The sequence below is a fragment of the Eretmochelys imbricata genome, chromosome 3 (assembly GCF_965152235.1).
Source record: "Eretmochelys imbricata isolate rEreImb1 chromosome 3, rEreImb1.hap1, whole genome shotgun sequence".
Lineage (NCBI taxonomy): Eukaryota > Metazoa > Chordata > Testudines > Cheloniidae > Eretmochelys > Eretmochelys imbricata.
Window position 1 is genome coordinate 146,510,339 of NC_135574.1, and position 13,010 is coordinate 146,523,348.

General features: G+C 43.0%; 1 protein-coding gene across 1 annotated transcript in view; it reads left to right on the top strand.

The window, feature by feature from the left end:
- BIRC6 (baculoviral IAP repeat containing 6) overlaps nucleotides 1-13,010 on the top strand; it is a 323,928-nt gene that overhangs the window by 266,701 nt on the left and 44,217 nt on the right. Inside the window, 1 exon segment of the mRNA XM_077813548.1 lies at nucleotides 419-629. Within this exon segment, the coding sequence (XP_077669674.1) occupies nucleotides 419-629 (211 nt within the window).

Consider the following 13,010-nt stretch of genomic DNA (forward strand, 5'->3'; position numbering starts at 1 on the left):
GTTCACTTTTTTCAGTCTTTGTATTGGGGTTTAGCTTTGTCTACTGTTTTGGGCCCTGTGTGTTACTTTGAGGTTTTTCCCCTACTTTCTCTCTGCTCTTTTGCAGTGTGACACATCTAAAAGGTTGACTCTCATTGAATGGATAGGATAGGATAGGCTAAACCCAGAGTTTTGAGTTCAATCCTTGAGGGGGCCATTTAGGGATCTGGGGCCAAAACTGGGGATTGGTCCTGCTTTGCGCAGTGGGTTGGACTAGATGACCTCCTGAGGTCCCTTCCAACCCTGATATTATTCTATTCTATTCTATTCTAAGGGGAAAAATCAGACTATTGTTTTCAGCCATTTGAGGTCCGATTGGAAGGTATATTATTTTTACCTTTTTGTTGACTTTATAAAATATTTATTTTCTCTCTTATAGTTTTGGATATGGCCAGGCATGTTCCTCTTTACAGAGCTCTGCTAGAGTTGCTCCGTGCTATTGCCTCCTGCACCTCTATGGTGCCACTGTTGCTGCCTCTGTCTGGAGAAAATGGAGAGGAGGAGGAAGAGCAGTTGGAATCTCAAGCTTCTGTTGGCACTTTATTGGCTAAAATGAAGACATGCGTGGATACCTACACCAACCGATTGAGGTACAGTAAACATTTTAATCTCTCCTGAGCTTTCTGGTGCATTTGTTATTAATTTTAGAAAAAACAGAAGATGCGTAAATAAATATCTCTGTGCCACAGTCCAAAGTGATAAAACCATATACCATTTTATTGCCTCTGCTAGGTTTTAAGGTCACTCTTCATAACATCTTATGTCATTATTCAATTAAATTGATTTTTACCAATTAGCAGCATGGTTTATGGACTGCAATCTATCAGTTTAATTGAGATTTAGGTTTTATTTTTATGTATTTTGTTTTACCATACATTCCTCTTACCAGAAGTTAAATAATAAATTTGAAATTTCCAAAATAATTTGGTGTGTTTGGATATTGTTCTGCTTTAGTAAGTAGTTACTCACCGGTTGGAAAGATTGGTGGTAACCAAGTGTTTGGAGACTTAAACCTTCCATTTTCCCTAACTTTATTCTTGCTGGGCTGCAACAAGACAAACCTAACTTTTACAGGTCTGTGCATGTCCTGCTGCCAAGCTGAATAAGCTCAGTCCCTCAGAAGTGGGAGTGGAGCAGTCAGAGGCAGAGCAAATGAGGGCAACTCCCCTGGCTCAAAATAGCTTTTGAAAGAAAGATGACATGCTTGCCTTGCCTGCTGCTTATAGGTGAAAGACCCACCTTAAAAGTGGGCTCTCCCCAGAAGTTTCACTACTGAAGAAATGCCTTTGGAGCTTGTCAGGGTGAGATCGAGGGAATTATGATTTTTTTTTTGCACATTTGTGTTACTGTGGATTCTGCTATACTTGTACATGCACTTCCTGTGCACAAGACTGGAACTTTTTGAGTAGCAATGGCGACTGGGGCCACACATGCGCCCTATGCTGCCTTGTGCTCCCGTGCATACATATATGCGTCTTTTATGCCATGTGTTGGCATGTAGGTATGTGACACCATTTGCCAGATTTAATCTTCAGCCCTTACAACTGTGGCTGAAGTTCGTGTATACAGTAGCCAGATCCATGGACAAAAAAGGTCACAGTCCTTTTTACAGGTGGTTAAAAGTCTTAGGAGGGCTAACTTGGTGGTTGGGCTCAGAGAACATATGGAAAGAGACCCCGTTCTGTCTCCTCCCTGACTCACAAACTCATAGACTTTAAGACCAGAGGCACCCGAAGGGAGAAAGAGAAAGTACTTACAAGTTATTGTAGTTCTTCAAAAGTGTTGCTTCTACATAGTCACACTCCCTACCTGTATCTTCTGAAGGACAGTTGGGACCACACGTCCTTTTTACACCCTTGGAGACATACATAAGGTGAGGAGGCATGAGAGGGTGAATGGCCCAAATATTGTTCTCTGGAAGATTCCAAGCTTGCAAGCCTAGGACAAATTTATTCCAATAATGTGAATATTGATATAATTCTCTCCAAGAATTACCATTACTAGTAACTCTGTAACCGAAGAGCTGAAAGGTGCAGTGGCTTTATTGTATCAACACTTTTGATAAATTTACCATTCAGTGTGATCAAATTTGTCTCTGAAATTTTCAGTTTGGATAAGTCTCTGTATTGATTTTAAAAATTGAAGTTGTCTCCAGAATGTATCATCACTCATTATTCATTTAGCACAGTGTGAAAGGTAAGGATGTCATTTTTTAGCACAAGCTAAATTAAAAATTTAAATTATTAGCATGTACTCTATCTTGTCTAGCGCATATATCATTGAAATATTGCTCAGTTTTCCATCGGCTGTCAGTACTTTAAATGTGAGCTGAGATGATTTTGTCATCTTTTTTTCCAACATTTGTGAAACTCTAAATGTAAGCTTGAGAGACTACATTAAATTTTTAGTTTCATCTCCTTGCCATTCTAGCACTTTCATCTACTCAAAAATTCGATAAATTACAACATGCACTGTATCTGCTAACTTTGGTAGAGTATAATTTTTGTCTCACATTAAAAACAGAATTTGGAACAGAGTTTTAGAGCAATGAAGATTTTGTTTGTTTAGTTTTTTAGTGGTGGTTGTTTTTTAAAGCATCCAGGTAAAAGTAGAGAAAAAGAATGGGAGAATGTTAATATGGATTACTTATTCCCATTGCAAGTATTATGACAATTTATTCTTGGTGTATTTTGTTACTGGGCTTGTTGATTTTTAGGTGATTTCAATGGAATGATCTTATTTAAATCTCCATAATCAGTGCTCAAAAACTGATCATCACTGCTAGTGTGTGCATGTGCGCGCACACACCTGCAGACTTATACGCTGGCTGTGGGAATGTGGGGAGTCTATTCTCTTTCCCGCTTCAATTTTAGAACTTCATTTGCCTTTCTCTGGCTCTCCAGAAGGGCTTATGAGGTCTCTCAGCAGCTTCCTCTCTCCCACATAGGTGTGGTACAGTCTTCAGCTGGGCCTTCTCCTCCCTTTTTTCTAGAAGTGCACATGTATCAGAGGGAGTTTAGAGAGATTCTCGGATCATTTTCCCCCTAATCTTCTAAATCCAGAGAAAAGGAATTCAGACTTTGTGTGGAAACAGTGTTCATACACCAAAAGGCAGACCTGGAGTTCCACAATTATGAATTTGACTTACCAGTGGCATGTGCATTTACAAATGGTGGAGTAAAACCACACTTCTTTCAAACATGGGTTGTTGTCTTACCTTTGAATTTACATCAGGTGCATGAAGTTAAGTTTTGGGCTCAAAAGAAAGCTGTTGACATGTTTATAAAAGCCTGGTGAATGGAACCTTCTTCAGATATGCAGTCTTCTCTGCCTACAAGGGAACTACCAGCAGAAGTTTCTATATTGACAGCATGTCATTCACATTGCTAGAAAGGTCCTATTTCATGGACCCAAGCTGGACCAAAGGATTTCAAGGAGGCCTAATTCTAACCTGTAACCTTTGCTCTCCCTTGCCTGCCTACTTATTTTGGTGTTTATTTTTTCTGTGACCCAACTCCATTTGAAGTCTAAGTTTATCTTTCACTGGGTTTGAACCAAAGTATTGTTTTAGCCCTTCCGATAACCACTTTAGCATGGGGATAGGAGTTTGAATTTCACAATGTGTGTGAGACTTCCCATTGTTGCTTGGGATACATGTGGCGTAGACTGGTTTGAGACTTCGGTCAGTGATTCCAAAGGTCTCCTTCAAAAGAGCTTTGATCTCTTCAGTTTGCAAGAATCTGTTTTTAAAACTGTGTACTTTTGCCAGTGTTTGGGAATGGGCAAAGACTCCTGCCATAGGTAGAGTTGGGTCTGGTTATTTAGAAAGGGCTGTGTGATGATTGAAGCTGTGATCATCTATTAAGTGGATTTGTTAAAGAAATGTAAAACAAAATGTAATAACTAATGACTAAAAGGGAATTAAATTCTGTCTCAGAGTGGCTAGCAATATAGTCAGGAAGACAGAAGTGTCCTGGGATGAAGAGATGTCTAAATTGTAATAGATTTCAGGCCAAAAGAAATGTTTGATCAAAGACAGGCCATGGAAATGAATCCCTTGAGACAGATCCCTTCCCCATCTAGTTCAAAGGAATTATTTCAAGTACCACATGTTGATTGGAAAGAAACTGAAAGATTATCAGTAAAATTGGATATAATGCTAAGTACATAGACAAGGAAGCAAGACAATAAAGCTTAATCAAAGGTAGTGTAACTGAAAGATGTCATTGATTGTACAGTGATCCAAAGGTTTGCATCATGTTTATAATGATGATGGCATCCACATGTAGACAGATTTCTGAGGCATTTAAATGAGTAATAAGCCCAAAGGAGGGAGAAACAATAGGAAGGCTTCACTGAGAAGGGCATGATACACAAAATAATAGATAACATGAGCGAAGATACTTGTATCTTATAGCAAGAGGGCAGGGGGACACAAAGTATGAGAATGTAAAACTGAATCCTAATCTACAATAACTACAAGATATCATATTTAGCAGGACTGTTACCTAGATCTTAGATGAGATATAAATTAACCTGCAACTGTGGTTTCCTCTCCAGTCTCTCCAACCATTATTTTACTTAAGGTTAAAAAGATTATTGCTTTGATGTAACTACTGCAAGGCATTCTTATGGAGAAGGTAAACCAAATTTGAATGTCAAATTATTAAAGTAAAGACAAAGGTACCTCCTTGAGGTACTTGCCCCAACGCCTGTTGCTCTCCCAAAAATCAATTATAGTGCCCTGTCAGTTGTCACAGTTGAGCACAATGCCTCTGAAAATCCACTAACGTTAGACCCTTCGAAAATAAAGCACTCAGAATTAGAGACCGCTATTGAAAATTTAGCCATCTGTACCCAGTCAGTGTCTAGCTACTGAAGTAGCAGCAGATATTAAGGTCCAGATCCTGAAAAGGTATTTAGGTGCATAATTCCCTTTTATTTCAGTTAAGGATCTATGGCCTCTGTCCCCTTTGGCCTTTGAGGATCTGGCCCTAAATCCCCTGCATCCATTAAACTGTAGACCTAAATTTTAGCTTTGGATTTCCCACATATCACCAGAACCAAGGAATCTAACATTGCTAGAGCTAATTATTTAGCAGTTAGTCATTACTAGCAAAACTTGTAAACCCAAAATATAGTTTGTTTTGGGTTATCATGTTAATACTTGACACCTAAATAATTTTCCTCTTCAAGGAATCTAGCTGCAGAGCAGTTATGGGTATTAGCTTTGTGATAATTTGCTGAGCTGTCATACCTTGCCTTTGTGAAAATTAATAGACCCCAGTTTTGGAATAATTTAAAGCAGCTTTTGCCAAATTTTTAAAAGTTGATTTCATTTTCCTGAAATGAGGCTCAATCACAACCTCCTTCAGTCTCACCATGTAGTGTGAAAGGCCCCGTCATCTTAATTTATACATCTTCCACACCATCTGTGCTCCACATTGAGAAATGCTGCCCTAAAGGCTGGGGGTTTCTCTTCTCGTGGAGGACCAAAAGCAAGATTAATTGTAATTCTGTTTGAGTCTGCCTTAATTTCAGACAAACAAGTCAGGAGTGTGTGTTCCATGCTTTAGTGGGATACGTTGCCAGGTCCAAGGATAGAGGCTTTGTTTAGATTTCTTTTTACTAACAGCCACAAATCCTGTAAATGAGTGAAAGCTAGCATAGTATGATCTTGGGTTACATCTCAGTGTGGTTATTAGTGCATATCTAATCCTTTAGTTTATCTGGCAAAAGGTATGCTTCCCCTTTTTTTATTGCTCCTTCATTTTGGGGAAGAGAAAATGTCTCCAGGAGACAAGGTCCCAGGCCACGTGATGAGGCAAAATAACAGACTTTCTTGTTTCTTTTAGTTGGTGGTGGTTTACTGTTTTGGAAAGTTTTATATTGGAGCTTATTCCATTTCCTCAACCAACTCCCTGATTCAAGTGAGGTTTGGCTTACCTGACTTTATAGTTTTGATACTTACATGTACCCAGGAGAGATACTGTATAATACATAATATGGATTCAACCTGGAGAAACTCATTCACATAAGTGGCTCCATTAGAAGTATAGTGGAACTGATCAAGTCCTAGGACATAAAGGTCTTTAGAGGCACCTGCAGACTTAAGGTGGTTTGCAAGGACTCTTTACGGTACTTCATAGAACTGGCCAAGTAAAGTTTAAAAGGTTTCCAGGCTTTGCTTCTGTTTTGAGAGTAAATAGTTTAGCCAAATTAAGAGTTAACTCTATTTCCATTATAAGATTGCTTTTGATCCCTTCCTCAAACTTAACCAAAGCTGAAGAAATTGTACTAAATTTTCTTGTGTGGCATTCTGCATGAGGAAAGTTTTGTTTTTTTTCTTTTTCTTCTTCAACGTTTTGGGGATAGTTGGACAAGCTATTCTGAAATATGATTTAAGAAGTGAAAAGTTTTTCACTTTTCCAAAAGCCTGTTTCCCGAGTACATTTATTTACCTTGCCGTGGTGTTCCAATATCAGAATTATAACTCTTTACACCTTTTGTACCCTTCTCTGTACCTTTATAAAGACAACCTTCAAGCTTTTTTTCTGCTCCTCTTTTACTTCAGAAATAGTAGCCATAGAATGTCGCAGTCTTTGTAAGACTGCAAATGTAATATGACAGGAAGCTAAAGCCTGCTGATATCCAGCTTTCTAAGCTGAGGGTGGGAAAGGAAGAATATTGAGTTCTTCTTTGAGTGCTTGCTCATTTTGATTCTATTCTAGTGTGTGTGTACCCATGTGCACAATTGTCAGATTTTTTTCCCTTAGCGTGGTATCTGTGGGGTTGGCTGTGATGCCCTCTGGAGTGCTGTGCTTATGCATTGGTATATTAGGCGCCGCCGGCCCTAGGCCCTCTCAGTTCCTTCTTACCATCTGTGGTGGTTGGTCAGAGCACCTTTTTTCCCTTGCCTAGCAAGTGCTCAGTGGTTCTCTCCTTTTCTTTGAGTTTTACTGTCTTGTAAATAGTTTGTTTACAGCAGTTAGTGGAGTAGGTGTTAAGTATTGTAGTTGGTAAGTTAGAGTCATGGTAGGGACTTTGCCCCAGTCTCTGGGTTTTAAGCCCTGTTCCATAGCAGCTGCATGAAGTGCTTGGGGGAATCACATGTGAAAAAGTATTGCATCTGTAAGAACTTTCGTCCCAGAACACACAAAGAGTGCGACATCCTTTTGAGGGCCATCCACATGGAGGGTGCTCTCCGCCCAGCCTCTGAGCCTTCCCAACCATACTCGACTCCCAGTACTTCGTCCTTGGTGAGTGGTGCATCCTCGGCACTGGGCTCTATCCGGTACCGCTCCCCTTCTCCAGTGCCCAAGAAGAAGTCGAAGTGTGACTCCCCAGTACCAGGCAAGAAAAGCCAAGGGGTATCAGGTAAAGGACCCAGTTTCGGCCACCGATCCACCCCAGAGCTCCATGGAGACGCCCCCCATCACCCCTGAGGGGGCCCCTAACCCCCACGAGGGATCCGCCACTGATTCCATGAGTGGTAGGGAACCCAGACCCATAGTGGGGCCGATGCCTTCCCAGAGAGCAAAGGACTCTCCAAACACAGCCAGCACTGTGCACTGCGATGGATCCAGCAAAGGCTCCCTACGAGGGCAAGCCAGTCGTAATAACACCCCAGAGGTGAGTGAATGCTGCCGGTCCCCGGAGCTGAGGCAGTGCTCTCCGTCGCCATGCCCCAGGTCTCTACAACAGCTCAGGTCACTGGTTCAACATTTAAGATTTCTGGCATGGCGCTTCTGGTCTCCTCCCTCTTGACGAGATTTTCCCAGAGGGAGACATCGGTCATCATATGGCCAGCACTAGTCACTCTCCTGCCAACTGTCTGCACAATGTCGATGATCGTCACCTACACCGTGGGAATGTTCTCTGATGTGGTACCGATCCCCCTGCTCCCAGCACCAATCTACCTTTGTTCACCCACAGTGACGGTTAGTTGCCACGCTCAGGAATCAACAGCCCAACGGTGGTCACAGGAATGGGATTCCTTTGGCATGGAAAGGGAGTTTAGCCCCTTGCCCAGGCAGCACCAGCACAATTGGGCACCTGAGGCTACGTCGATCTACATGATGCTGTTCTGGCAGCAGGGCCAGTGGCTGGCGCAGTGGCCCTATTGGAGTGCCTGGGGCCTCAGCATGACCTTCTCTTCTTGCCACGAGTGGTCGCTCCATCTGGAGGTGGTGGGTGTAATCTTCCGGACGTGGGAAACTCCCCAGGTGCTCAATTCGGGGTGGGTGAACAGGGGCTCTCTGTCAGACTCCTTTTTGCTCCTATGATCGGGGGCTCTGATGTATGCCTTCCCCCCAGTGCCTTGATCAACAGAGTCCTTATGAAGATCAAACACAACAAAGCGAAGGTGATCCTGATAGCCCGGCTTGGCCTTACCAGCACTGGTTCAGCACACAGCTGGATTTTTTCGGTAGCCGCCCCACTGCAGCTGTCTCGTTAGCCGAATCTGCTGTCCCAGAACCACGGCAGTCTTCTGCACCCAAACCTGGTGGTGCTGCACTTGACAGCCTGGTTACTGCATGACTGAATGTGGAAGAGCAGGAATGTTTGGCCTGGGTCCAACATGTCTTGTTGGGTAGCAGAGAGCCTTCCACCAAAGTGACCTATCTGGCCAAATGGAAAAGGTTCACATGCTGGTCCTCACACCAAGGTATCTGGGCCGAACGGGCCTCGCTGCAGGCGATCCTTCTGACCCTCAAGCTCCAAGGGTTATCCCTCCATTGATTAAGGTCCACTTGGCCTCTATTTCAGCCTTCCACTCCCCGCTCCAGGGCAGGTCAGTCTTCGCTTATGACATGATGGTTCAGGGCTGTGTGCAGGCAATGGGGTAGCTCAGGGTGCAGGGAGGGGATAGCTGGGGACTGTGTGCGGGCAGGGGGGTAGCTCAGGGTGCAGGGAGGGTATAGCTGGGGACTGTGTGCAGGCAGGAGGGTAGCTCACGGTGTAGGGAGGCAATACCTAGAGGCTGTGCGCCAGGAGAAGTCCTCTGTGGTTACTGCTCCCCAAGGGCTCCTGGCTTCACCGCTGTGGTGGGGGCTGCTGGGGCTCCTAGCTTCAGGCCCATGGTGGCGGGTGCCAGGGCTCGGGGTTTTAGCCGCGTGGGGTGGTGAGGCTTGGGCTTTGGTTTCCTGCTTGAGGCCCCTTGGGGATGCAGACCCCCAGTTGAGAACCACTACAGTAGAGTTTTGAAATAATGGAGAATGTGCTGGGGGAGAATAGCAGCTGGAAAATGCAGATTGCCAAATGTATATATAACTTTCCTTTTGAACAGAATACAGAAGAGATTTTAAAAGAATTTGGGAGATTTAACAGACTGGGACGCATTAAGGATAAACTGAGATACTTCCAAAAATTACATGCACCATATAAAGCTCTATTATCACAGAGTGATAAAGTAAAAACTGAACTTGGCCAAAAGTTAAAGTTAGATGTCGTTGTGCATATATACACACCGGCTGACTGAGTGAACGGTTTGGTCCCCATAACAATATGTCAGACTTGTATAGATTCATAAATTTGAATTCATCTTTCCATGCTTCACATGGCAGTGATCCTCCAATCGTTCTGTCCAAATCCACAGCATTCTGCTGTCGCACAATCTGGATATATCTATAGCTCTAAAGATCTTGCAGTCGTGCTCCTTGTTTGTTTTGTTTTTCCCAAAATGCCACAGTCTTTGGGCATGCAAACAATCCCTGACCAGATGGATTGTTAGGCATTGTGCAAACCTCTTCAAACTATACAAGGCATTCAGCAAACCTATTCCTGAAGGAATCAAAGCACACTCTGCAAGATCTCTGGTGACATCCTGGGCAGAAAGGTTATGCTTCAACTGAGGAAATCTGCAGGGCAGCAACCTGGTCATTTATCAATACCTTTATTAAACATTTAGGTGGAGGAGGAGAGCGTGTGAGAGGTGGCTCTTTCCACATCCTGAATTCTGGCCCCTGGCACACTAGTTACAGCAGCCTTGGAGCTGCTCTAAGACGTATCAACTTGTAACAGCCCTGTATGAACATTACACCAGTTGTGAAGAGCTAGAGGTTGTGGGGTGGTGGTGTTGAGGGTGGCAGAATAGGGTCATTCTGCCAACCCTAACCCACGTGGGAAATTCTGTTCTGTGGAAAGATTCTCCAGTGTGTCTGTTTCTATTCTTTAAAGATCCCCTTATCCCACCTGAGCAGAATAAAAGCCCCACATCACAAGGCACTATTGTTTGTTTGTGAAGAAACAAGTAGTTTTACATGTTAAGATGCTTAACGCTCAGGAAAGGGAGGGAGGCAGAAAAAGGGAATATGTTGATATTAAAAACTCATATTTGTTTGTCTAATTATTCCTCTTTTTAAATTTTCTTTCTTACACTTATTATCTAGCTAACAAAGCATTTGCTAAATTAAGTATTACTGGTGTTGAACTGTTTTTAGAGTTCACTGTATGTTTGTGGTTCTTAGTCTTAGAACATGTGCTTAAGTGCTTTGCTGAATTAGGGCCTGTACATTTATTTACAACTTGCTTTAAAATTAAAATTGGAGGAAGAGGTTTAGATTTTCCAAATCTAAAGTAAAATATATGAGATTTATCATGGAGAATAGAGCCCCTACTAACCTGTTTTGAAGAGGGGTTTTTGAAATAATTTTTAAGACAATAATTTCCCTTTCAGTAGCTTGACCAGCCACATTTTCTTTGCCTTTGGCATATTTTTCTTCCTTGTAAATCTCGAGGGTTTTGAAAATCTTGAAAAGCTGAGGTGCATTCTCTTTGTTTCTTGCAAGCAGCTTGAGAATTCTGAATTCAAGAGCCAATCTGTGGCCTTCACTTGGTGCTATTAGAGCAGGGGTGGGCAAACTACGGCCCGGGGGCCGAATCTGGCCCTCCAGATTTTTTAATCCGGCCCTCGAGCTCCCACTGGGGAGTGGGTTCCGGGGCTTGCCCCGCTCCAGCCGGGGAGCGGGGTCAGAGCCTTGCCTCACTCCTCACAGCTCCCAAAAGCAGCAGCATGTCCCCCTTCTGGCTCCTACGCATAGGGGCAGCCAGGGGGCTCCGCACGCTGCCTCTGCCCCAAGTGCCGCCCCCGTAGCTCCCATTGGCCAGGAACCATGGCCAGTGGGATCTGCAGGGGTGGCGCCTGCGGATGGAGCAGCGTGTGGAGTCGCCTGGCTGTGCCTCCGCGTAGGAGCCAGAGGAGGGACATGCTGTTGCTTCTGGGAGCTGCTTGAGGTAAGCACACCCCAGAGCCTGCACCATGACTCCCTCCCATGCCCCAACCCCCTACCCCACTCCGATCCCCCTCCCGCCCTCCGAATCCCTCGGTCCCAGCCCGGAGCACCCTCCTGCACCCCCAACCCCTCATCCTCAGCCCCGCCCCAGAACCCTCACTCCTCCCCACACCGCAACCCCAGCCTGGAGCCCACTCCCGCTCCCTGAACTCCTCATTTCTGGCCGCACCCCGGAGCCTACACCTCCAGCTGCAGCTCTCACACCCTCCCAACCCCCAATTTCATGACCATTCATGGTCTGCCATACAATTTCCATATCCAGATGTGGCCCTCGGGCCAAAAAGTTTGTCCACCCCTGTATTAGAGGCTCAGCACTTCAGAAAATCTCTCCACTTTTTTATGTACCAAAATACAGATTTAGGAACCTAGCTTTAGGTTCCCATTTTTTAAAATCTTAGTCTATATCTCTACAAGCAAAAGACTAAGGTGGAGATTTTGAAAAGCACAAATGGTGGGAGTTAGGCACCCCAACTGTCTTTTGTGCATTTAAAAATATCTTCCTGTGGCGTTAATAGAGTGTGTTGCTTAGCTCCCCTCTTTCCCTGCACGAGTACTCTTGAAAATCCAGTATTTCTTCTAAGAAAACAATAGGTCAGCATCATTCTGAGCAAAAAATCTGGTACAAGGAAAATTCAGTGTTGCTACAATAAATTAACTTTGTTGTTAACATACTCTAGGGATAGTTTTATTTGATGAGGTTCAAAGACCTTAAATATCACCATAATTTCCTCAGTGTTGAATATTTTAGAAACAGTATTAACACAATTTCAGCCTGTTTTAAAATATACAGAGCGTCTGAACTATTCAGTGATGGCACACACAAAAAAGGAAAAAAAATAGTAGTAGTTTGGAGCATCAAAGCATTAAATTGCTAATTTCTACTTACATAAGCATCTTTTTGTTATACTGATGCCTATGATAATAGAAAAACAGGAAACAAGTGGTGGTTTGTCTGTTAATCTTGTTTGAGTCTTAAAATGAACAGCTGTTGCTTTTAAAACAAAGATTTACAGAGAAGCAAAAAACTCATTAGAACTAAATGAAAACGATTTTGTGAAATGCCCACATTAAAATCTGTAATGGTTTACATAGGGTTTAGTGCATATGCATATTAGAACTTAATTTACAAATAAACTTTGAAAATATACACACTAAATAATTTAGCATTGTCAGTCTCATGCTTTCTCTTCAAGAGCCTATTTATATGCAGATGTAAACTATTGGTGGGTTGGCAAGATTAAAAGTTTGGTTAAAATGACAGTCATTTACCTTTGCCTTTCTTCAAACTTCATTTTGCTGTACCCAAAACACACATTTTTGCTGGTCCAGTCAAGACCATATGCTAATGACTGTGATATTTAAAGGAAACAATTCAGTTTTTATCATATTTCATGGTAGATGTGGCGACACATTGCATTTCAAAAAGGCTTTGTTGTTTTTAGTGCTAATGTTTTTACCCATTGTCAATAATAGCCAGCTTTCTGAATACTCAAAAAGAAAAGGAGTAGTTGTGGCACCTTAGAGACTAACCAATTTGTTTGAGCATAAGCTTTTGTGAGCTACAGCATCCGATGAAGTGAGCTGTAGCTCACGAAAGCTTATGCTCAAATAAATTGGTTAGTCTCTAAGGTGCCACAACTACTCCTTTTCTTTTTGCGAATACAGACTAACACGGCT